This window comes from Coenobita brevimanus, chromosome 23, assembly GCF_032717465.1.
Source record: "Coenobita brevimanus isolate Jiangsu-jjx chromosome 23, ASM3271746v2, whole genome shotgun sequence".
Lineage (NCBI taxonomy): Eukaryota > Metazoa > Arthropoda > Malacostraca > Decapoda > Coenobitidae > Coenobita > Coenobita brevimanus.
The window spans coordinates 72,580,508-72,607,641 of record NC_136976.1 but is presented as its reverse complement, the minus strand read 5'-3'; the positions used below and the strand labels follow the sequence as shown (position 1 = coordinate 72,607,641).

The 27,134-nt window shown below is 40.1% G+C and overlaps 1 protein-coding gene across 1 annotated transcript in view; it reads right to left on the bottom strand.

Moving 5' to 3' along the window:
- Positions 1-27,134, bottom strand: part of LOC145393034 (alpha-1-inhibitor 3-like) — a 102,440-nt gene that overhangs the window by 12,512 nt on the left and 62,794 nt on the right. The window contains exons 16-22 of the mRNA XM_080267365.1: positions 13,504-13,732; positions 11,287-11,561; positions 8,205-8,287; positions 6,387-6,508; positions 5,795-5,945; positions 3,229-3,362; positions 976-1,080 (exon numbers count right to left, since the gene is read on the bottom strand). Coding sequence (XP_080123491.1) covers positions 976-1,080; positions 3,229-3,362; positions 5,795-5,945; positions 6,387-6,508; positions 8,205-8,287; positions 11,287-11,561; positions 13,504-13,732 — 1,099 coding nt within the window. The remainder of the gene's footprint in view (positions 1-975; positions 1,081-3,228; positions 3,363-5,794; positions 5,946-6,386; positions 6,509-8,204; positions 8,288-11,286; positions 11,562-13,503; positions 13,733-27,134) is intronic.

Here is a 27,134-nt window from a genome sequence, read left to right as displayed (position 1 = left end):
GCTTTCCCCAATTTAACTTTCTTCATTGCTTCCACAACTTCCATCCAACTGATTTCTTCCTCTCTTCTCACATCCTTCCTTCTCACAGCCATTCCCCAGCCACTTATACTTGCATTACGTTCATTCTCTATGTTGAACAATTCATTAAAGTGTTCTCTCCATCTGCTCACTTATTCTCCCTTCTCCACTAGTAATCTACCATTTTTATCTTTCACTCCCCGACTAACTTCTTTGACATCTGTCTAACTCTCTTTACCTCGTTCCAGAACATTTTCTTACATTCCCTCCATTTTACACTCAAATTGCTTCCAAATTCCTCATCCACTCTCTTCTTACTTTCTCTTACTAATCTTTTCACCTCTCTCTTCCTCTCTACATATAACTCGCTCTTCCGTCTCTCAACTTCTTCAACACCCGTTTCTCATCCACTCACTAACAGAGGAATGCCCTGTTTTCAAAAATCTCTCTTTAAGATGATCACCAGAAAAAATAGTATGGAGTTAAACTTGGAGATTCAAATATATGCATTCAATTATCAAGTACTGTACTGTACCTCATCATCACTAAATCAGTGCAGCAGCCGATGCCTGCTTAGCAGCAACAGAGTGCTGGCATAAGACTGTTCTATCATTCCTGAGAATGTCTCTTTTAAGTCAACTATGAGTATTTCCCAAATCCAGTACTGTTTATAACTGACATAAACTAATGTGAGTAATTACATGGTTTCCTTTGATTCTGCTCATTAACAACATATATACTGGCATTATTCTTGGGTCTCTGTAGTTAATAATCACTCTGTATATCAATAGAGGTCCCTGTAGATTTGGGTACAGACTGAGAATAAGGTCTTCTTTTCATCATTCAGAAGCATTTACATGATCATTACACAAAACAAAATGCATCTCATGCTAATTTAATGCTCACTGATACAGAACCTCACTGAAAAATAAAAACTTTACATCCAAATACTCTTACCTTCATGCCTTTGTGAAGTACTTTCCCCACTGACCGGAAGCAACCATTTTCCATCTGCTGCATTCTCAACCATTCACGGCTCATGTTGATATCTTGAATGTCAATCTGTGAAAAAGTTCAGGAAAGCATACAGGAAAAGTCTGAAAAATCAGGAACTGACAAATGGACAGAAAAGTTTAGCTCCCAGGGACCTTTATGAAAGAGAGAGCAGCCACAGAAAATATTTCAAAATTATGATTGTCTAACACTACAATAACTTCTTACACTTTACTGTACATATATTCTTACTAACTGCCATTTTAAGTTAAGGCTGTGGCTCCATATAAGTGAGATTATCTTTTCAAATAGATAGTCAGATCATCTGGTAAAATGGAGTTCTATCAGTGGAGTTTAAGAGCTCTGATTGTGCCTTTGAACAAAAGTAAAAGAGACTTAAATAGATGCAAAATTATCACAGAATTAATCTGATGGGTGTTGTAGAAAAATAGGTGGATAAAAACAGAATAATGATGAACAAATTGGTTTCAGAAGTAGTAAGATGAGTAGATCAAATAACTTCAGTATTAAACAATAACAGATTCTACAGTCATGTATAACTATAAAATAATGCAGTATGCACATAACAGAAGACATATAGCTTTGCAGTGTGTGAGCATGAAAGGTCTAAGACATGCAGTTTCTAACAGAAGCCAAATTCACTTAAAGTATGAATTGTTCCAGCGGCAACCCTTCACCTTACATACTAACTTCTGGGTATGGGAGAGTTTTTGCTATAGTACAATATATGAAATTATGGGCTGTATGCTCATGCCTTAAATCACAAGGTGGAATGCAAACCTCTCATATCTTCTTGTCATTTTTGGAATGCCTGTGGTTATCAGGTATAGTCAGTCTTCATTCCACATTACAGGGTGCAGTCAGCAACGATAAAGGAGGGGTAAACACTCTTCATTTTACTCCACTGGTTTGGAAACGATTTAAAAAAAAAATGAACTTGCATTTCACTGAGTGGTTTAATGTTTAAGGATACACCCAAATGTCCTTGGTTTACTATGAATGTATCCTAATGGAACATCAGCTAAGTGTAAAATCTCTACATAGAATATCTAAAATAAGTCTAAAAAAGTGTCCCTCATTGAAAAAAAAAAAAAAAAAAACATACATGCAATTTAATACAGTATTTGTAGGATACTGTTTCCCAATTGTTGTTCTATATTATTTAATTCTTTCTTTTCTTCTTCTTCTTTTTCATCATCATCATAATCATCACCACCACCTTTTTTCCCATCAAAGGATGAGGTAAGATAGATCCCAGAAAGAAAAATTAAGAAAGAAAGAAAATAAATACCATGCATGTAACAGACAGAACCACCAACAACATTCCTGCTAAATAGGCCAGACACTCACTCACAAATTCAAGCTCCTGAAATCCTGGCTCCATCTCACAGTCAAACCATCAGCACATATTTTGTGAAGGTATCTTTCTTTATAGATGAGCTTCATATACAACTGCCACATAGTTCACTGAGTATCATCCAAAGAGGTGCCTAACCCTTGGCATGTGCTCCACCATATATCTATCAATCTATCTACAGGTATTGTTAGACATGTCAATTCTGTAAGAGGTTGCCACAAACAAATCACCTCCATATCACTCTGTCCTATGTTATTTGACTGCCCTCTCTCCAACCAACATTCCCTCCCTCATATATTTCTCCACTCCATTCCTTCATCTCTTCCTTGGTCTACCCCTCCTCCTCTATACGTAACATCATTAAATCAACTACTGTGCAGTATACTCTTTTAACTTTGAATAGGCATAAAATTTGCATTTTTCTATCTAGAATGCTAAGCTATAACAATAGATTAATGCTAGAATATGGGTCTGGTAATGAAGAAAAGCTATAGAAAGGATCTAGAGCCATAGTACTATCTTACTCTGCCACTGAGCTATGGGAAATGAGCCACAAAAAAGGACTAAAACCTTCGCCAAGTTAAAATGAATGAACAAAAGATCCTCTAATCATGAAGAAGAGCTACAGAAAGGATGTTGAGCCATAACACTGTCTTGTTCTGCCACTGAACTACAGGAAATAAGCTACAAAAAGGATTAAAATCTCTGCCAAGTTAAAATATATGAACAATACAATCCTGTCCACTCTCTAGCCTCAACAACATCCATACACTGCTGTCTCTGATCTCACCTGATCAAAGAATGATGTCATTTCACACACCAAAAAAACTGCTACCCACCTGTATAAATTGCCTAGCCTGGGCAAATGACTTTAGGACAAAGGCAGTGAGCCAAGTTGAGCCCGAAGCATCTGAGCTGCCAAATGCACTGTACGATCCCACACTATGACGGTACTGCAGCTCTCTCTGGTACCCTGCCATTGCAAAGTACAGTTAATGGTATAGTATTGTTAAATTGCTGATATAAATACTGATTTACTTCTCCAACATAAAACTGGAAACAGTGAGCAGGCTTCCAAAATCCAGTACTGTAGTGCAAATATATATATGTTAGAAGGGATCTCTAACAGCAAAAAGTTCATGAATCCTATAACTAATCCCCCTAATTTGAAACACCTCCTCTAAGCAAATTAAATCATCTGGAGACAGCAGGAATAAAACGTTAAAAATGTGTCACGTTCAATGCATTATTATACAATCAATAAAACAGGCTAAAACACTAAAAAAAAAAAAAAAGAAAAAAAAAGGAAGAAAAAGGTTTATTTCAATGCAAAAAGAATGAAACAGGCTCAAAAAAAAAAAGTTCACTCCAAAAAAGTTAACAAACTCAGGCTATTATGACTCCCTCTTAGCTCAATAAAATCACCTGATGTTGGCTTGATAAAATACCACAGAGTTCCTCACTATGAGTGTTAATGGTGACAGTATTAACACTCTCAGTCTCTTATATATACTGTTAACTAAATAAAGTCATCTGGCATTAGTTGGACAAGAATACAAGAGTTGCATCAGAAGATTAACAATGACAATGTTAACATATTCAGGCTCCTACTGTTCCCTAACATCCAGTAACACCAGAGGCATTCCAGCATTAGAGGAGCAACAGTAAATCCAGTATGGTTTTATGCACAATTACATACCGGTATAGATGAAATGAATATTTCACTGTTATACATAAGCAAGTATTGTACTTGACTGATTAATGTAGGAAAATTACTTTTGTGAAGAATAACACACAATAGCATATGAATACAAATTTATTTCTTGTTGCTAGTGCTGCATAAGATTATCTGAAATGAGTTAATGATGAGATACTCGGGAGGCAAAAGACCTCAATTGCCCACCTACTAAAAATTCAGGAGGGCCAACTGCCCCTTTTGCCCCTCACAATGCCACCACTCTTGCTCTCAGCTGAATAAAATCATCTAGTGTTTGCTGAAAATATATATGGGAACACATAACATGAGAGAGTTTGAATTCAGTATTATCCTGATCTCTCTTTCCCACATAAAGATGCAGTGAGGTAGGATCCAGAAAACATGGGAAGAAAAATCACTAATGACTGTAATAATCTATCTATCTATCTATCTATCTACCCACACCGAGATGCCTGAATCCTGAAAGGGGTGGCTACATATAAATCACCTCCACATCACCTTGGCCCCCACCATTAAACTGCCCTCACTCCAGCTCACATACATCTCACTCTAATGTCTTTCTAACGCAACCCTCCATCTCAACCTTGGTCTCCCCCTCCCTTTTCCCCTTTCCCTCCCCCTCCCTCATATAAACTCCTCAAGTCAATCTTTCACTCTCCATTTTCTCCACATGGCCAAACCATCTCAGTGTATGTCTCCACCTTCCTGCTTATCCACATCAACACAACAATGCTCTTGAAATTCCTCATCTATCTCTCTGTATCTCTACACAACCCCACATGCTTCTCTTAGCTATTCCACCCTTTCACTTTTGACTTGTGTCCTCTCAAAGAAGTCCAACTTTCACTTCTATATACAGTATTGTATTTGAGTTAGAGTTCCAGTACTAATGCGCAATGACTTCTTTACTTCCTTGCTCATCTCCCTCTTCCTTGTCATCACAAACTATGTACTGTACCTCCAACCTTATTTCCCCTCTTCCCTAGAGATCTGAAGGCACTCACAATCTCCACTGCCTAACAATGCAGTTTCACCATGCAGTGTGTGACTTAAATCCTCTTAACTAATAGTCCACATGGGTATTTCACTTGGGCTAACTGGTGACAGGTGGTGAGGTGGTAGGTGGTGGCACCCACTCACTTAACATAGTGCTGCCTACTCCTGCCTTCACCTTTATCATTCTTTATCTGTGTCAGCCCTCCTCTCTTCCTATTTCTCCCATCCTTCCTGTCTCTTTTCATTACTCTTCCTCCACCTCAGGTGGCTCTACACTGAGTGACAAGTCTAATGGTTTCTTGTAACTCTGAAAAACATTTACAGTGCTGGGTGGTAACCATATACAGTAAGTAAATAATGGGATGTTGTGGATTCTACTATGGTGCCCCTGTTAATAGGATGGAGAGATGTAAATGTGGTCCATCAGGGAACCAAACCTTCATACTATTCTCCATGCCTCTCTGTGATAAGGTGCTGTTCACCACAGGACAACATCAGTTCACTACACAGGACAGCCCTGCAGGGACAGTTACTTGTCAGCAGCTGATGGGTATGCTTGGTCAAACAGACCAGGGTTACTTAATAAACAACAGCTTAGGCTAACATCAAACAATTTTGGTCAGCCGAGTGAAATCCTGGCAGGACAAAGGTAAAAAATCTCCCAACAGCAACAGAAGTGTTATACCACCCACCTTGCTTCATGTACTCAATGGCCTTCTCAGCAATGTTTGGGGTGGTTTGGTGTGTGGCTTCCAGGTACTGAAGTATGTAAATGTTTGGAGCAAAGTTAAGCATGTTCTGCTCCCCACAACCATATGGCATCCTCACAAGCGAGCCTAAATTCTGTAACAGGAAGATAATTATATTGGTATGAATCACTGCTTTCACTTAACTACATTGCTACTGTTCTCAGAACTGTACCATATGTAGCTTACCTTTTTTACTTCAGCCATTATCATTATCCCCCACATCATCACCATAGTCATCATTACCACCACCAAAACCATCACCATCATCAAAATCATCATCATCACCATCATTATCATCATCATCATCATCACAACCATCATCATCATCATCATCCTGTTCATTTTTTTCAACTACTCACTGATTATGCACACTGATACAGCTTACCTTATTTACATCAGTCATTATCATTATCCTTGTCCTCATTATCCTTATCATCATCCTGTCCTTTTTTTTCCAGCCTACTCACTGATTACACAAGCCTTTTCAGCATACAATGTATAGCATATAAGCACAATAATTCGTTACTGATCTCACCTCCAGTGTGGGTCCAAGCAAATCCCCTACAGCAGTTATCCATCCTCGGGCTGAGTCAGGTACAATGTCAGATGGTGCCTCAATGTGCCACTTTTCAAAATAGTCTGCATTTTCTTCAATATCTGCAAAAAGATGATGCTACTTATGTTTCCAAGAAATACATTACACAATGAAAATTACTGCATTACCCATCCCCCTGAGGCAAAAAACCATGAAACATAAAGAGGAAAACATGACCTTAACAGGAGTGTCAAAAGAATGTTCAAGGAAATGTGCTAGGCTTTCACTCACTCATCATTCAAAATTCTTAACTGGGCCTGACAGACAGAAGCATTCCACAAAATTAGCTTACCTAGAAGCAATTATTAAACTAAGGCACAAAAATGACAACTCATAGAAATCAGATGCCAGGACAGGTAATACTGTGATATATAGGGTGGTCTGTAAACAGCACTCTTCTAAATTAAAAAACAAGGCACAAAAATGAGCACTAATTCATAATAATCAGATGCCAGGACAGGTAATATTGGGATATACAGGGTGGTCTGTAAATAGCACTCTACTAAAAACTCATGTTGCAGTATTTTATGTGCAGTGGGGAGAGCACAGTCAGTTAGTGTGGGGTTACTTGTGGCATCTGAAGGAGGAAATGAAATAATGATGCAGGGTAGTGACTGATAACACTGACTGAACCATCACCACAACACATGAAAAATTGCTGAACAGAATGGAAATGGAGCACTATACTGTACATGCCTAACCCTATACATGACTGAAAATACAAAAATTATACATTCACATGAACTACATCAACAGTTATGACCATACTGCTGTACAACATTAACCCTTTCAATCCGGACACATATCCTACTTTTAATTTTATTCTTGCTATCTGAAGACAATTTTATTGTTTCAAAGATATTTTTCAAAATGAAGGGGTACAGTCTGCATTCAATTACCCTTTCCCTGCAAAAGATCTACTCAAAGCTGAATGAATTTGTCTGGACGCGCAAAATTATATCAGTAAAATACAGTATTGGGTTGATAGGTTATACGAACGCAATAATCACACTCCATGATTATATAAATACAGAATACAGAGTGGACCATATACTGTACAATGCACCTCCTGCACTCCACCGGGCGACTGCTCGTGTGTTGCAGGGACAGCTCAGTCAGCATTATCAATGTCTATCCAGCATCACTTATTAATCTCCTACTCTCACTACCACAACCATGCCCACACCAGTAGTCTGAGCCATCCCCTTAACACACAAGATGCTGTCAGATGAGTTTCTAGTAGGGTGCCATTTATGGGCAAGGGCGATTTCTCGAACACTGTGGGGATGGCTCAATCAGCACTATCAATGTCTATCTTGTATCAATTATTACAGTATTTCCTACTCTCAATGCCATACCCACACCCACACCAGAAGACTATGCTGTCCCCACAACACATAAGATTCTGTCAGGCAAGTTTCTAGTGGGGCCCTGTTTATGGGCCACCCTATATTGTACTAATGGCAGCATTCTAAGTACCTTTGAAGGTTTTGTAACACAATTTTCTAACCAACTTATTCCGTATATTATGTCTCAGTATTCTCTTGTCTGTCACTGATGCAAACTGTCAAACTAAAAATGATGTACATTGCACTGAGGAGATTGTTCAGGTGTAATATGAAAAATAAAACACTTAGGAAGAGGTACTACAAAGCCTCCAATGTGACTTAGAATACAGATGTAAGTTTGTATACATGGCCATTAAGGTCAGGCCAGAAAGTAAAATGAACTTCACTTGCAAAACTATGCTTAACTCACCTTTAGAACACATGTACTTAGTCCAGGTTTTCTCTTTTGGGAACCCTTCAATATCCACCTTTATGGGTTTCACAAGATGGTCTCTGTTGCAATACAAAACAAAAATAGTATTAGAGCAAATTAATTTCACTGTAAAACATTAGTTGGTCCCGAGTTGCATGAATGTTTGTTAGTGACACGGTCTGAGAGTTGTTGTTGTTACTCAGTCCCAGTCTGTCTGATCAAGCAGACCTGTTCACCACAGTTTGCAACTATCCCTATGGCACTGTCCAACAACTTCCCTGCACCACTGATGCTATGTCTGAATCTTGGTGTGTACTGTCATGTGCAATGCTCCATTATGTGTGCTGTTGTACAGGCCTATTCTACAAGGTGGGCATGTGTTATTTGTAATTCCAATCAACCCAAATCTAAGCTGGTAGCTGAGGAGGACTGGGTTATCTCTGGATCTATGCCTAGCTTGATGAAATCAATCATATCTATTTAACAACACCTCTGATGGATGGAAATCATGAAATCAATCATATCTATTTACAGTTACCTCTGATGGATGGACATCAGGAGGGGGGGCCTTGTATGAGTAATATAATATTCAGATTGACATGTTGTGTTGCCCTGCATGTGCTGTGAGTATGCAGGTGTTTCTTCAAAGTTAGTGTTGAAATGTTTGATGGTGAGATACTGATGTAGAGGGTTTGATAATTCTTGTGTGGTGACTGTTTTATGTGCCTAGGTCTGAAAGTAAATGTAGATAACACTAAGATAATGGTTACATAGAGACGATACTCATTTCACATTAACTTGCCTTGACTTTAATCTTTGGCGGCTTTTTTCACATAGTTATGTGGCAGCAAAAGATAACCCTATGGCTATACATCTCTGTCATACCACTTCTTCATATTCTGGTGCTATGGTAATTTATTGTTGCAGTTCAGCATTCAACATGGAGAGACTGCAGTTTTAGGGCAACTTAGAGTGATAAGAGTAATGAACTTGCAATGTAGTATCAAGGTGATTGGAGAAACTGGAAGGGGTGGGAGAGATGGAGACAGCCTGGCAAAAAAAAAAAGAACTGTACTTTGTACTCAATTCACTAATTACCATATTCATATTCAACATCTACCAATATGATGTGACGGAAAATAATTTTGCAGTAAATAATTTACTGAAAGAGGAAATACATGAATCTATCTATTGTATCTATCTATTGCCGGACGCCTCAATCCCGTTTGGGGTGGCCACAAACAAATCGCCTCCAAGTCGCCCTGTCTCCCGCCATTTCACTCCCCTGCTCCCAGTTCACACCCCCCTCTCTCATATATCTCTCCACCCCATCCCTCCATCTCATCCTCGGCCTCCCCCTCCCTCTTTCCCCCTCCACCTCACTCACATACACTCTCTTCGTCAGTCTTTCACCCTCCATCCTCTCCACATGGCCAAACCACCTCAGTGTGTTCCTCATAACGCTTCCTATCACATCCACATCGTGAATACTGAACATAAATCTTCCACCACCACCTTGCATTTACTAGCAAGCAATCAGCTGACTTTGTTTACAATCAACCAATGCGCTCGGTACGGCAATCGCTCCATGCTCCATATGTATGCATACATATTACCCACAGAATACTTAGTTTACTGTTTATTTATGATGTATTTATGATACAAGTACTGTTATGCCAAAAAGTTCAGGGCTTGGTGACAGTTCGCATACCTCTGCAGCAACATTCACTTTCATCTACGCATCTCACTCTCACTTTAATTTAAAAATTCTAAAAACAAGCCTTAGATGGGTGGTTTCTTGTTACCTAGCTGGGGTACAGTTGGGTTAACATGACTGACAAAATGAGGAAACAACTGATGAGTAGCCACTAATGGACCCCTTAGGACCAAGGAATGCCAGACCACTAGATTCATCTTTGGAAATAATACAGCATTACTTTTTTTTTTGTTGGTACACTGAAAGCAGTGATGAGAAATAGGGAGGTGAGTATGGAAGTTAAGAAGTCACTGCATGATGATATTGTGATCCCTACCCTGACGTATGGAAGCGAGGCGTGGACCTTGCAAGAGGGGAACAAGTCAAGAGTGAGAGCAGTGGAAATGAGTTACTTGAGAGGAGCATGTGGAGTGACGTGGAGGGACAGGTTGACGAATGAAGAAGTGAAGGAACGTTGTGGGGTAGATGTGGATGTGGATGAAAAGATTAGGAGAAATACACTGAGGTTGTTTGGACATGTGGAGAGAATGGAGAATGAAAGACTGACTAAGAGGGTGTATGTAGGTGAGGTGGAGGGAGGGAGAGGGAGGGGTAGACCGAGGATGAGGTGGAGGGATGGAGTTGAGAGGTATATGAGGGAGGGGGGGGTGAGTTGGGGGGAGGGGAGTCAAATGGTGGGTGACAGAGTGACTTGGAGGCGTTTTGTCTGCGGCCACCCTTTGCGGGATTAGGGCATCAGGCTATAGATAGATAGATAGACTCTTTTTACAGACATCACACACATTCACAAACATCAGCCATTCTCAAGAGGCCTTACAACATATTCCTCATGATTGTCCAGGGCAGACTGTACCTTGGTGTGGTAATGGAAGAGGTACAGCAGTGGGAGGGATGAAACACCTTGGTGCACAAGCAGAAAAGAGTGGTACAGCAATGGGAGACATGAAGTACCTTTGTGCACAAACAGAAAAGGGTGGTACAACAGTGGGAGGTATGAAGCACTTTCGAAAGCAAATAGAAAAGAGTGGTACAGCAAAGGAAGGGATGAAGTAACTTGATACACAAATCAAAAAGAGAGGTACAATGCTGAGTCAAAAGTTCTGCTTACCCCCTACTTTGACCCATGGCTGGAGGGATGTTACAACCAGGGTTTCCTAATAAACAAAGACCTGATTTTATTCCACTTATGGGAGCCTTTTCAAACTAGATAACTTGTATAACCCTCATTACTCCCTTAACTCCAAGATATCACTGCTAAAATTGAACAAAACTGTCTGGAAGTAGCAAGAATAAACAACAAAGATGGTGTTACTGGATTTAGAAAGTTAATATTCTATCCACAATCAGCACAAAATTCCTCACCTTCTGCTGACAACATATTCTGGACCGCATACATCCGGATAGAAAGAGTCCACCTCTGCCCACACAGTGATATTGACGTCACCAATTGCTGTGGGGCGCACCTTCACGGTGTGCACAAACTTATCCTGTGCTAAGATGCATGACCTGCGCTGACCCATCCCAAGGCTAGTTGTTATGTCTATGCCTTCCTCCCCTTCTGCCTCCACTGGACTTGTGATCACAGGTGGCTCATCCAGAATTTCATATTCAGAACTGGGCTCCAGTACCACCTTAACCTGAAGTGGACAAATTATTCTGAATAAGAATTACAATACTGGATTAATGAATCTTGGTGTCACAGTGCTGTGGCTTGTTCAAATGAAAGAACTGCTGCTCACCTACAGCTGGAAGAAAAGTTACTGATTGGAGAAATACATAAATTTCAAACCAACTTCAACCCTTGTCTCATGTGTGAATAGGGACAGAATGAATGTATTTATACTGCATATAAAGCAAGGTCAACAAAAAGGGAGGGTAAGGATGGTTGAGACAGGTGGAAAAGAAAGCAAGGTGGGAAAGCAGCAGGATTATGTGTAGGAGAAATGGGGTGAGGGGGACAGAGGAGGGAAGATACGTGGAGAAAATGGGCGAGGGGCAGAGGGAAGGGAAGATATGTCAGGGAGAAGTATGTGAGAAGGAGAAGGGAAGAAAGAGAGATGAGAGAAATGTGGGTATACAATACTTCTTTCATACCATATTAACCTCTTCAACTCAATGACATTTTTTTTACTCCTGCTTGGAACCTCTAGATGGTTTTATTCAGCATAGGAGACACTTTTCAGACTAGAAGGGTTGGGTATACTCATAGCTTTCACCATCACAGTCACTACAGATTCACTATATTCACTACTAAAATAAAAGAATTGCCTGGAGGCAGGATAAATAAACCAACAAAAGGTGACACCTGATTTGATGAGTTAAAACTCATTCACTCACTCACTCTCTCTCTTGGTGACTCTACACTGTGTGACAAGCCAAATGGCTTCCTGTCACCCATGAAACCACTTACAATGCTTGGTGGTAATCATATACAGTAACCAAATGTCATCTAATAGTCTAGTGTGCATTCTAATGGATGAAGCCTATAAGAATTTCCATCCGTGGGGTGGCTAGGGTTTACTGCCTACAAATGTCACTCAGGGATGAGTGAGACTGGTTACCCTTGCCTTGTATGTCAAAACTGAGTAGCCTAAACCAGGGCCACTATGCTCTTACTGTATTTACATGGGACAAAACTGGGACTCAATAATGGATGGATGGATAAACTGTCAGTACATACAGGAGAGAGTGATATTTTCTACAAATCTAATTACAGCACTGCAATACGGTGCAACTACTTTTGAAACTCCTATCCTTATATTTTAGAGAAAGGTTATTATAAAATCCTGCATTAGTAGCCCATGTTGTTGTTTTGTTGTTCTTGTTCTTCCTGTTGTGTTCCCAGGCTCATCTGGATGACAGAGAGGTACTGTATAACCAGGAAGCTTTGCCTTCTGGTTATAAAATATGTAATAAGGACTTAATATTATTTACCTGCAATTAACCCCTTCAACCCACTGACATATTCAGTTTTGGAGAGACTTCCCAAAATGGAAGAGTTAGAGACTTTCATTAATCCCTCCACTACTAGGGCACTTACCTAGGCTAAGCAATGCATCTAGCAGTATTATGTATAAACTATACATATGAACTCATTGTACTGAAAGGACTAAAATGCTGTAACCAAAAGAACTCATGGGGTTACTATACTAAACTGCTATGACCACCTTTACAACAATTATGTCTTTTAAAGTTTATTTTTGTTACCTCCATGTAATTTTATTCAGTTTAGGAGGTTTGTTGAACAAAAGTTAGATATAGCCTTCCTTAATCCCTCAAGTACTAGGGCACTTATCTAAGCTTAGTACAGTAAAATGTTTGGTAGTACTGTAGCAAGAATAAAATCTGTAAAAGATGTGGCTATATCAAAGAGGTTAGCTCCTACAATCCAATGACATATTTTTATATTCAATTTTTAATCATACAATTTAATTCAGTTAATAATGGCTATATCTATCTCTTCCAGTTTGAAATGTCTCTCTAAAGTTGAATATAACTGTCTAGTCAGAGAAATAATGGAATATGAAATTAATTATTGGAATGAAGTGGATGTAACATTCCATAACTAAAACAACTCACTGGAAGGTTGGCATCAAGGTAGTTGAAGACTGATATCTTGACATCGAGTATCTCACCACGCTTTACTGATGGTGGAAGGGTGAGGTCAATGAAGAAAGGTGTAAAGGTGACGATGGGGGCGCGCTGTGACACTCCGAGGCCTTTTGACGGGTGCACACACACTGCCTTGCCTACCCACTCGGTGATGGTGTGAGGCAGTGTCACCCTTTCACTCCTCATGCCATTCTCACTGCATACACACACAGGCACAGGGATGTTACTTTATTTCATCTGACAGAAATAAATTCCAGCTGTGCATGATAAATTATATTCATAGTACAATTAAATTATCTTAAAATTTAACACAAACTGTATTTTGTACTACCTAATTTATAATTATATTCTTCAATAAATATTATCAGCATTATATCAAAGCAGGTACTGCATTATCAAAATCAAGTCCAGAGTATTAACTACTTCACTGGGAGAGACTTCCCCCTGAATATAATTGCCTACATTAAAAAAAAAAAAAAAAAAAAAAAAAAAAAAAAAGAAGAAGGGGGTGCAAAGTCAAGAACCATTCATCATTTGCAGTACTGTAAGTGAATCTGAAGGAACTGGGGAAGACCTTGAGCCATCTACAGCACCACACATGCATTATACATGGTGATGTGAAGAATCATATGACTAAGAATTGAAAACTGGATGCACTGCTTCTTGTCTCAATTATAATGCCTCACAAAACACTGCAACCTTCACCCAGGGTCATCAATGCCTGTTGTTGTCATGTCCACAGGATTATTGGAATATAAGGCTGGTGGACTGCAAGCTGAAGTTGCCCGTCTTCTGCTGCCAAACATCCTTCTTTCAGGGAATAGGAAGGAAGCTGAGGGATGTCTGGTAACATCAGTGCCAAAATGTATCCCTTTCCAGCACAAGTTAATGTCTCATCTACTCATTCAGAGTGAATATCAAATGATGAGCTTCTTGGATTTTTCTAGTGGGATGTGCTGGAAATCTCATTCTTATGTGGTAATTTACTGCCACAGTTTCTTGCATATGTTACTTCACTTAGAGCAACATGGGTAGGATAAAGGTGCAAAGCTTCCTTGGGCAAGGCCTAATGAAGCAGTTGTCTCCAATTTCATGCACTGAGTGCAAAAACTTGCTTTTTCATGCTATGATTACTTTTTGTAGGGTGTCACATCAGCAAAGAAATCACGAGCAGGTTGAAAGAGTCAGCCATTCATACCACAACTGTAGGCAACTCATTTGGCCAGGATAAATAGTAACCAACATATTCCTTACATTACCAGTCCTGAAGGAATGGAAGAAATGATCAGAACACACAGAACAATCTACATGGCTGAAATAACTCACCATGCTCCTAACATAGTTCTCCACCCACCTCACTAAATGACACACAAGTGTACTGATCAATATTCAATGACATGCATTTCTTGGCATGTATTAAGTCACTCTCCTTCTATGGGGTATGTAGACCCACGCACCAAATCAGTGAGAACAAAGCACTGAACACTGGTAGAGCAACATCATCCTGGCTCTGTGGAATGAAATACATCACAACTTATGGAAGACAATGCACAACAGCCCTGAATCAGGTTCCAGTTGTGTGATCAATGGCCATGGTGGCTGTGTACATCCTGTGGTCTGATGGGACCCTCTGGTTCAGCTTCCAAGACATTTCAGGCAACAGAGTATGATCTCACATGACTATAAAAAATATATAAATAAAAATAAACAGCAGACACAATAAGGTGGTAATAGGAGATGAATTACGTCAAAAGTGGAGTCTGCCACAAAGCCATGTGAAGCTTTGTAACCCCTTTAGTATGTTGATATATTTTTCCATTACATTCTTGCTTCTGACAGGCAATTTTATTAAACTTAAGACAGACCTCTGGTATTGGAAGGATTAATGGGGGCTATATCTACTGGCCTTCCATCAGTCCAAAAAAGTTCCTCTTGAGCTCAATAAAATCATCTGCAAACAGCAATAAATAAACAGAAAAAATATGTCATCGAAGTGCTAGGGTTAACAAGAGACTTGAAGCATTGCACCCTCTCCTCAGCTCTCTAGGTCTGGGATACTTCCTTCTCTTACCATCTAAAATGCCTGGGTGGTGTCATGCAGTGACTGACAGTTTCTTTCATGGAGTGCCTCCAATAAGAAAGTGGTGCACAAGAATATCTGAAGTGTGTCTGAATCACTGAATTGATTTTACCATGTTTAAGGTACTGTACTATTAACTAATCATATTTACACTGAATGTATTTTTACATAATCTAAATTTTTAACATGAATTTAAGCTTTGAATCAAATAATTATTGCATAATTCTAGTTAGCATGGGTCAGTAAACCTACTGTACAGGACAAAATTTCTACACAGTACTAAGCACTCTAACTTCTATACAGTATGCTTGACACTGAAAAAGCGTCTAGTTTTTCTTAAAAATAAAAATAGCAGCGTAAGATAATGCACATTACATAAAATGCACATTACATAAAAGTACTGTAAAGTTAAGACTTATTCTTTTGCTATGCTCTTTTACCTCTGACTTGTACTAAAACTTCCAATTCTTCATCTTGACTGCTGGGTTGTAAGAATAGATTAACACTATAAAATGATGCTGGTCACACAAAAGTACTATGGAAAGGATGTAGAGCAGTAGTAATGCCTTTTTCTGCAACTCAGTTATATGAAATAAGATGGAAGAGGATGAAAATTTAGGCCAAGTTAGAGTATACAGTACAGTACTGTAAATGGTGTTACGGCAAAACAAGTTAATATTTGTGCAGTCCACAGAATTGTCATTCTTCTATGGTTATTCGGATTACTTTATATTAATTCTTTACTAATACACAACAGCATGTCTGATGTCATCACATCTTGAAAATGCTGTACAAAATGCAGTTTTTAAAAAATGCTAACCTCTTCTCACCTTACCATCTTCAAAAATGTTAAAGTCACCATGCTAATGCTGCCTCTATTTTTAGTGTCCTTACAGAATCATTAACAACACTTCTGTACAATGTGCAGCTTATGTCCATGCAGAACTTGTAAAAAAAAAAAAAAAATCATAACAAAGGAAAAGTAACCCAACATTGACGGGTGCTTCATGCTTTCAGCACAATAAGAAATGTACAGTAAATGCAAGAAAAAACCATTAACTGCTTGAACTTTTATAAAAGCATTACTGCAATGAGATTAAGAAAACAACATGGAAATCAAAATCAATGGTTCATCTATCTATTGCTAGATGCCTTAGTCCCATCAGGGATGCCCAGAAACAAATCACCTGTGTTGCCCTATCCTTTGCCATTTGGCTGCCATATCTCTGAGTCACAACCTCCCCCCTCTCATATATCTCTTCACTCCATCATGCCATCTTATCCTAGGTCTCCCCCTCCCCTTTTCCTCCTTCATCTCACTCACTTAGATTCCTCTAGTCAGTCACTCATTCTCCATACCCTCCACACAGTCAAACCATCTCAGAATTTTTCTCTCAACACTTCCAATCACATCCACATCAAAATCACAGCATTCCTTTACTTTCTCACTTGTCTGTCTGTCTTAACATGTAATGTCACATTTAACTTCACTGCACACTTGATGTAGTGCTGTCTATTTCTTCCTTAACCTTTAACATTCTTTTTCTTTGCTTGCCCTCCTCTCCTTCTATTACTCCCATCTTTCCTGTCACTTCTTATTGCTTCTCTTTCCTTTAAAGGTGGCTTTACATTGAGTGACAAGCCAAATGGTTTCCTGTAAGCCAGGAAATCATTTACAACGCTGGGTGGTAACCATATAACCAAACCATACGTGCTCCCTACGTGTCAACAAGTGGGTTGGTGGAGGGTTAGTGCCCTTCCCCGTAAAACAACTAACTCAAAGTAAAATGGCCACCCCTTACGGGATTATGGCATCTGACAATAGATAGATAGATAGATAGACTTTATTAATATTAAAACTTTCCCTAAAGTTTTTAAACTTCCCACCCTGTAGCATCGTACCTGGAGAGGTTGTGGTCAATTGGTTAAAGAAGTGGTCTGTTGTCTGAAAAAAAGCAGGTACGATCCCAGACCGATGCACAGAACAGTTTGATTATTTGAATTTCATTTAAATAATCCAAAATGAATCCAAACAGCTGACACCAGCCATGCACTGGGATGCTATTCAACACCAAGGACTGATCACAGCTGATTACCGGGAGTAGGTCCACAGCATGTAGGTGCCCTTGCCAATGTCAATTCATTGGTTATTTTCTCTTCCAAGCGAAATATGTTACCTGAAGCCATAGCAATCCCTCGGACAGAGTAGCAGCTATTAGGGCACTACATTCCAATGGGGTTTGTAAATTAATCTTTACTAATCTTCTACAAGACTAATAAACATGTCATAAAAGCACCCCCACAAATACCGACACACCAGTCCTAAATGAGATGGCCCTGGATTGTGTTCAATATGGTGAAAAGATATTAATGCTGAAATGAAGACATGTGAATCAGAGTGGCATGTAAGAGGGCTGCTGGACCTCAGGAAACGAGCTATCAAGATTGCAGCCACAATCAAATACATTATCTAAAAAAAAAAGGAGGGGGGGGATGTGGAGGTTGCTATCATCAAATCCTGTAACTGGCATGTGCTTCACCTACTGCTGAGAAACACTTATTCTGTATTTTGTTTCAACCACTATAAAACAACTCGCCTATTCTCCAGAAAAACTAGTGCACCAGAAATGTCAGAACCTAGCAAAACTAACAAACTAGCTGAAAATAAAAGGCTCGTAATTAATTTCAGCTCAGGACAGACAACTCTATTCAGCTCACATAAAGTTACTGAAACCAAAAATCTAACCACCCATGGTGAAGGTCTACCAGACTTAAGCTGCCACTAGAAAAATGTATATTAACTCAGGGCCTGAAGTAACTGATAAAGAAAAGAAAAAGTACAGAGATACATGATGGAACAGTATTCAGTATCAGAGTCTGGGAAGAGGAAAAACAATATGTAGTGCCTATATATACATCGATAAACAGAACTATGGTATACACTGAAAATGGAAAGGCAGAAATGTCTGAAGCGTGTGATAAAAGTTAACACGGATATGGAAAGAAGTGCAATGTTTAGCTCTGGAGAGTCTTTAAATATACCTATCTATTTATCTCTCTCTCTCTCTATCTATCTATCAATCAACTATCTATCCATTTACCTATTAAGTTTTGTCTCTCTGTACCTAAATGCCTTAATCCCAAGTGGAGAGGCAATACGTGAAGCAACTTCATCTCATCCTGTCCTCCACCACCAGGCTGCCCTCCCTCCATGTCACATCTTCTCAATCATTTGTCTCTCCAACCCATCCCTCCAACTCATCCATAGTCCCTCCTTTCTCATTCCTGCTCCATCACACTCACATACACCCTCCCAGTCATTTATCAATCTTTCATACACTATCCTAGGCATTCTTTCAAAATTCACATTTTCCCCATTAACTACAGAGCAACAATACATACACAGAAGCATGATACAGTAATGGAAAAAAAGGAGGGATGCACAAAAATACCAACTTACTGTATGCATGAATGATTACTGTCAACTATAAAATGTTTATACATCCATTCCCTGTCAAGGGTTCTCAAGGTACAGCAATGCAAAAGAACTCATGATGATGATGATGATCATGATCATGATAATGATGATGATGATGATGATGATCACTATATCAATTAAAAATCTAAATTTCCACATAAAACTAATTGAAAGGCAAACTCATGGACAAAAATTTTATGACAGATATCCTTCAAGCTTCATACAACATAAACAAAACATACAAAATGCCAACATAATTAGTTAAAGCATACCATGCTCCAAGACACTGCATGCCATCAAAATTATTAAAATTCATATGATGCACCGGCTGTGACATATAACTTCCTATGAAGGGTGGCCTTTACCAAAAGGTTGGCTTTTATACAATGGGTGCATTAACCCTTTCAGTACAATTATACAATTTTCACTTTAGCCACACTACTTTTGGATGATCATACTTAGCTTAGGTGAAACTTTTTGAGCTAGACGGGTCAAATGCTGCCTTCAATAACCCCTTTATACAGGAAGGTCTTTCTTAAGTTTAATAAAATAACCTGGAATCAAAGCAACTGATGTGCATCAATGAATGCATGGGTTTAAAACAGAAAAATAGCACAGTACTTCATTTCATCCATTTACAGATCATTTCATACCCAGAAATGATTAACTTCCACAACCAAGTCTCCGGGAAATAAGACCGCACATTACTGTCGATGGAAGTGTGTGTTTGGTCGACAGATGTGTCTGTACGGTCAACGGAAGTGTACGTAGGGTGAACTTCCCTTACACCTCCAACTGCATATTCACTCGCTATCATCCCACTGTAAGGCACTCTACCCCGACTGCGTCCACGTTCTACAGCAGAGCGTGCACCCCATCTTGGTATTCCTGATCAGTAAAAGACAACTCATTCATCTTATTCGAACTATATAATTAAGTCCTTGTTGCATATACAGTCAAGTCACCTATGGGGCGGACTTCTATGCCAGGGTTTTCTATGACACGGCAAGGTGCCAGACCCCCCCCCCCCCAAAAAAAAACACGTTCATAAACTACCTATGGCACAGGCACGTCAAGGTTTGAAATGCACGGGTAAATTCCCCTGGTGGCACACTCCCCTGATTGTAAACAAAGAAGATGGTGACCACTTCAGCTCCATACTATGAGTGCTCCAACTGCGGACTTTTTTCTCTCTTATGAGGATGTATATTTCACCAAATTCATTGTGTTAAGTAATGAAACATTAAAGATTCTTTAGCTATTGTGACTAGTTTATAGGTTTGTTCATAAAACCACTATGAATGGGTTAGTGATGAAGCACCTATCTCTGAGCTAAGACGAAGTATAATGCCTCCCATCATAATCATCATGTATATAAGAATGATTTTTAATATGTTAAACGTGAGTTTTGTTGACACTTGAGCATACAAATTTTATCAAATGAACTTCTTCCATCAGTGCTTGACAAGGCAGCCTCCACCATCTTCAATGTTTTGGTCAGTCAGCTGATCTGTGTCTACTTGGCCAAGCTTTTTTTCGCTTGATCTGCAGCATGTTGTATTGCCCAAGTAGACACAAAACTGATCACCCTCCAGTTTTTTTAGCCTATTGTTACGTGTAATACATGCACTGACTGATTGCTTAGTTGTCTGTGTGTGTAAAGTGGGGAAAAATGGGGAAAAGTGGGGTGAAAAGGGGGACTTTGGGTGAACATCCAGAATCAAATGCCATTTTTCCTGTAGGTTTAGTTATTTGTACGGCACGGTTTTCTGTGGCACGGGCTCAGTCCAGAACCAATTAGCCGTGCCTTAGGCAACTTGACTGTATATATACACAGTCACTGCTCACACAAAGTGCGATCCTAGTGCATGAAACTCACATTACACGGAAGGCAAACTCTGAGGGCAGAAAATAGTCACAACGCAAAAATGATAGACATAACGCGGGTGGAGGAAGCTGGCCATTTTTTTGAAAACTGTACTCTGCTGATATGATAATGATAACACCGCCAGAGTCCCCAAATTATGGTTCAAACAGTCATAACGCAGAAAAATAGGGTCATAATGCGATGGTAACAGACATATCGTGGTCAGTGATAGTCACAGAGCAGGTTGCATCAGCCAATGACATATGGCTGTCAGGTCTCTGAGCGGGGTGTCATCACAGCCCACTGAGCAGTCCTGCCCCAGTTGAGCCTACTCTCTTCCCTCGATCTGGCTGCACACATGCTCTGTATGATCTTTGTTCTTGTTTTTGGCCACGGAACTCCACTCCACCCCCCCATCCCACCCCAGCAAGCCCACAACCTCTTCCATTCAAGATGGGGAATCCTCTATAGTGTTCCCATGAAATGAAGTCTTTATTAGGTAGGTAAATGTTCCGGAAAAAAAAAAAAAAAATTGCCCCAAAAGGTGAACTTGAGGCTGGCTTCGGTACCATGAAACCCTTTAACATGTAAACATATGGCTCAATAACATGGAATTTTCATAATGCAGGAACTTCAGGGTACAATGTTCCTGCATTATGCAAGCAGTGACTGTATATACTGTGTTTGTACATATATACAGTATATACAGTGTATATATATATATATATATATATACAGTATATACAGTATATATATTATCATCAGCATCAGCATCCGGACCTCCTTTCCCACCCAAGGGCAGGGTGAGGAGTAGCAATGTCCAGACAGCACAAACTTGCCCAATCAAAATAGGCCACACTTCCATTCACTCATCATTCAAGCCCCCGGAATCCAAAAACATTCACCACATTCTGCAGCTTCACACAAATGTATCCAGTTGAGTCAATCCAGACGCTGCCATGCTCACAAGGGGTGCCAAAATCCCTGATCATGCATTTCTCCTCACAACATTCATCCAGCCAGCTTGATCTCTTGTCAGTTCCCTAGCCTCACCAACTTCCAAACCTCTCTTCCTCAAACACTCATCCACCATCACTCTCCACCTTCTCCTTGGCCTACCTCGCCTCCTCCTTCTTTCACATTCGCTCAGGTAAGGCTTTTTCACCACTCTATTGTTATCCATTCTCTCCACATGACCATACCATCTCAGTACACTCTCTTCAATTCTGGTGTCCAACTTCCTCACTCCACACCTTTCACGAATCACACTATTTCGTATCCTATCCACCCTCTGTACTCCACATACATTCCTCAACAGTCCCGTCTCCACTGCTCTCACTCTTGACTTTTCATTTTCATGCCACACCATTGTCTCACACCCATATGTTAGAGTTGGCACTAACACACCTTCAAGTAAGCCTCATGCAGCTGCAACACTCAAGCCTCTGTTTCTTATCAAGGCCTTCATTGCATCAGCTACTTTTCTTCCTTGTGTCACTCTACTTTCCACTTCTTTTGCACATTATCCTCTCTTTTCTGTTATGAACCGAGGTATTTGAACTCTCTCAACAATTCCAGTCTCTCTCCATTCACTGTAACATTGCACTGGGAGTCACCTTCCCTCTCAATAACCATCAATTTACTCTTTCCTACATTTTTTTCAAGGCACGATGCTCACAGACATCAGCAAAACTCTGCGGTAGTCTACCAAGTTCTTGTCCAGTATTTCCAAGTAGTACTGCATCATCCGCATACAACAAATTTGAGATATTTTATCAATCACCATTCATTACCAACACCATCCCCCTCTCCATCACTTGTGTTTTCACTTCCCTCATCACCCCATCCATAAATATATTGAACAACCATGGGGACATCACAACCTTGTCGCATGCCCACATCGATCGCGAACCATTCACTTAGATGCCCTTTAACTCTTACACATGCTTCACTACCATCATAAAAACTCTTGATGGCACCTAGCAGCTTACCATCTACACAGTACATACGCAAAACTTTCCACAATCCTTCTCTGTCCACTTTGTTGTATGCTTTTTCCAGATCCATGAATGCCATAAATATATTATGGTCCTTCTCTGCTATCTGTCTCACTGCAAATATTTGATCCACTCATCCTCTGTCACTCTTAAAGCCACCCTGTTCGTCACTCACTAGGACTTCTGATATCTCTCTTACTTTATAATAATTCTTCCATATACCCTCCCTACCACACTCAGTAAACTTACGCAATGATAATTCTTACACTCACTTTGCTCATCTTTATTTTTGTACAGGGGTACAATCACAGCCTTTTTCCACTCTGCTGGCACAGTTTCACTCATCTATGCCTCCTTACATATCTCCATCAGGCACTTCATTCCGCTCTCTCCACTACACTTAATCATCTCTCCATACACCTCATCAGCCGATTCACAGCGCTCTTCACCTGTGTGAGTGTCAAGTCTCCTGGCACTGCATTCCTTCTCTGCACACCCCCTAAACCAATTATGTTTACAGCAACTCTGCTCTCTCTATATCTCATTCATCATGTTTTCAAAATATTTTTTCCATCTGGTCCTTACTTCATCCCCATGGGTTAATAATCTACCACCTACATCCTTCACACCATCACATTTCTTTCTGCTTTCACATCTATGTTTCCGCACCTCTTTTCGGAATAACTTCCTATTTTCAGAGTAGTTATCATTCATTTTTCTTTCTAGATCATCATTTACTTCCTGCAGATAAGAAAAAAATAATTTTCAGAGGTAAAAAAAATTTAAAGAAACATTATTTACCAATTCAAACCACGTGCCAAGTACAAGTCTATGGTCCGCAACAGATGACGACTGTGCGTTCCCACCTTCCTCCTGCTTGGATGCCCAAAGCATTGTTGTTATCAACACAAATAACATCAGCTGTGATTTTCATCATTTAAACTTCACTATTCCCCCAACAAGTCTCAGAAATGGGAAAGTAGTGAGTGGTAGTGGTAGAAGCAGAAAATGGCATGCAATTACAATGGAAACCAAAGTGGCCATAATCAAGAGAGTGGAGAGAGGGAAGAAGCTGAGTGATGCAGCACGTGTGTTTACACTTAATCCCTCGACTGTAGGAACAATTTTAATGGACAAGGAATGTATACTTGAACATGTAAAGCAAGCTGTACCAATGTATTCAACAGTATACATAAATATATCACAGTCTTTGAATTTATGCTTGTTTCGTTTTGTTTCGTTTGGCTTTTGAAGGCTCCAACGTGCTTGCATGCGTCAGCCTTGGTCACCTAATGGCTGCTCTCTATGCTGCTTGATCTATGGCAGCCTCCCTATTCAGTCCCTTAACCCTGAGGTCACACTTAATGACCTCGTCCCAGGTCCTCTTTGGTCTACCCCTTGCAACCCCATCCATAATACTAACGCCTCTCACTTTCTGCACCCAATTATCATCCCCCACCCTCTCCACATGTCCAAAACCATCTAAATCTACCTTTCCTCATCACAACACCAATACACTCCAGTCCCATCCTACCTCTCAACTCTTCCATCGTAAGCCTAGCCACCCCAGGCCTTGAACTCAGGGACACACTGCATATCCACCTAATCACTGTCATTTCTGTACGTCTGAGCCTGCAAATATCCTCTTCCTTTACCGCCCAGGTCTCACTACCATACGACATTAAACTCCTAACACATGCTGCATACAAAGACCCCTTAGCATGTAGGGAGGTAGGGAGAGCCCTCTCAATGTCAGGAGAGGCAACAGCTCCCTAAACTTCTTCCATCCACTCCTCACCCTAGCCACAGAGCTAGCTCCAGCCCCATCTCCAGCACATAACATATCTCCCAAATAACAAAATGCTTCCACACCTTCAAAAGACTCATCAGCAAGTCCAATCCTTTCACGCCTGACAATCTCCACCTGCTCTCCGAACACCGCACACACAAAATCATAAAATCAGCTTGTTTATATTAGCCATACACACATGAAAATAGGGGCTACTAAGACTGATAGAAGTTGGAAGAATTCATCTTGGTGAATGATATAAAGTGTCTGCCAGAGAAAAGATGGACTTACACAGCAACTGCACCTGATTTTATAAAAGCGAAAATTGGTGAAATATCATGAATGTAATGAATGTGAATGAAAGGATTATAGTAATGAAAATTTTGTTCAGTGGGCTCACAATTTCATTTATATTGCATATGCTCCATAGGCTGACTTGGATGATGTAGAAAATGACAGATTCTGGGATGACATAGTATGTGTGGAAAGTGGTATGGGAGATGATGACATTGTAGTTTTGGGAGGGGATTTAAATGGTCAAGTAAATGAGGCAGCTCAAGGATATGAAGGGGTACACGGGTGATGCGCATGTGGTATGAGGAATGTGGAAGGGGAAAGGATACTCAAGTTTGGGGATGCAATGAACATGATTGTGTGCAACACACATTTTAGAAAAAGAGAACAGGTTGCTTACATATGATTCTGGGGTATACAGTAGCCAGACAGACTATTTCTTGGTCAGATGGGCTGACAAGAGGTTGGTGAGGGATGTTAAAGTTATAGGCAGAAAGAAGTGTGTGCTGCAACAGAAATTACTGACATGTAACATGATGCTTAAGGAGCTGGTGATGAAGAAGCAGACCTATGCACCTGGGAGGAAAATATGGAAGTTGAAAAATCAGGCAGTAAGGGATGCCTTCTATAGTGGGATGAGCAGTGGTGACAACAGGGAGCTGTTGAAAGAAGTGTTGATGAACAGTGCAAAGCTCTCAAGAACAATCTCCCTAGAGTTATTGATTCAGTACGTAGATGGACATGGTGGCCTCCAAGACATAGTGTAATGTGGTGGTGGGATGAGGATGTAGCAGCTGTAGTTAAGGAGAAAAGAAAGCTCTTCTGAGAATCAAAAAGGGGCAGTAACACAGAAGAATATTTGGATGCCAAGCATAGGGCTAGAAAAGAGGTATACAGGACAAAATCTGAGTTGCAGAAAATTCTGCTGGATATCCTAAACAGTGGTAAAATTAAGAATAAGATGGCTGGCAAATCGGATGAAGAGGGAAAACAGGGATATCACAAGTGAGCAGCGTGTGAAGAATGAAGAAGGAACGGTAGTGGTGAACAGTGAGGATATTGAAGATACCTAGAGAAAGCATTATAACCGGTTGCTGAATTAGGAGTTTGGAACAGGGAAGATTTGGAGTGAGAGGATCCAGTGTTCAGTCCTTGGCCTTTGATTGATGCTGCTACTGCGAGCAAGGCAATAGGCAGGATGCAGGTGAGGAAGGCATCAGGTGTGTCTGAGTTGACTGCTGAAATGCTGAAGGCCTCAGGAAATACAGGAGTGGGGTTAGTTACTGATCTGATATTTAAGATTATTTATGAGTGCTGTCCCAGATGATTGGCTGAAGAATGTGACTGTAAATGTGTACAATGGGAAGGGTGATGCCCTAGAAAGAGGAAACTATTGAGGTATAACACTTCTGGGCCAGATCATGAAGGTAATGGAGAGAGTTCTAGAAGTTACGATTAAAGAAAAAGCAAATATTAATGAGATGCAGTTTGGTTTTATGCCTGGCAAAGGGACCACTGATGCTTATTCATTGTTCAACAGCTTCAGGAAAAAAAAATAGGAAGGAAAAGGGCTCTGAACCTGTTTTTGTTGATTCGGAGAAGGCCTTTGACAGAGTCCTTTGGGAGGTGGTGAAGTGAGCAATGAGAAAGCTTGGGATTAAGGAGTGGCTGGTTAGAGTGATTATGGTTATGCATGTGGGTGCTCACACCCACGTGAGAGTGAATGGAGATTTGAGTGCTGAGTTTTCTGTGAATGTTGGTGAGCATCTGGGGGTCAGTCCTGAGCCCTTTACTGTTTATCATGGTACTTGAAACCCTCTCGTGTGACATCAGAAATGGACTCTTGTGGGAGATGTTGTATGCCAATAATTTGGTGTTGATTGCAAAGAATGACAGCAAGGTAGAGGAAAGATTTAGGAAGTGGAGAGATGGTATGGGGTACAAGGGGTTGAGTGTAAATGCAGATAAAACAAAGGTGATGGTATCTAGGGTTGGTGGCAGTACTGTCAAAGAAGAGGGAGAGTGGGCTTGTCCAGTTTGCCACAAGGGCATGGGAAGTAATTCCATCTTGTGCAGTGTTTGTAATAAGTGGG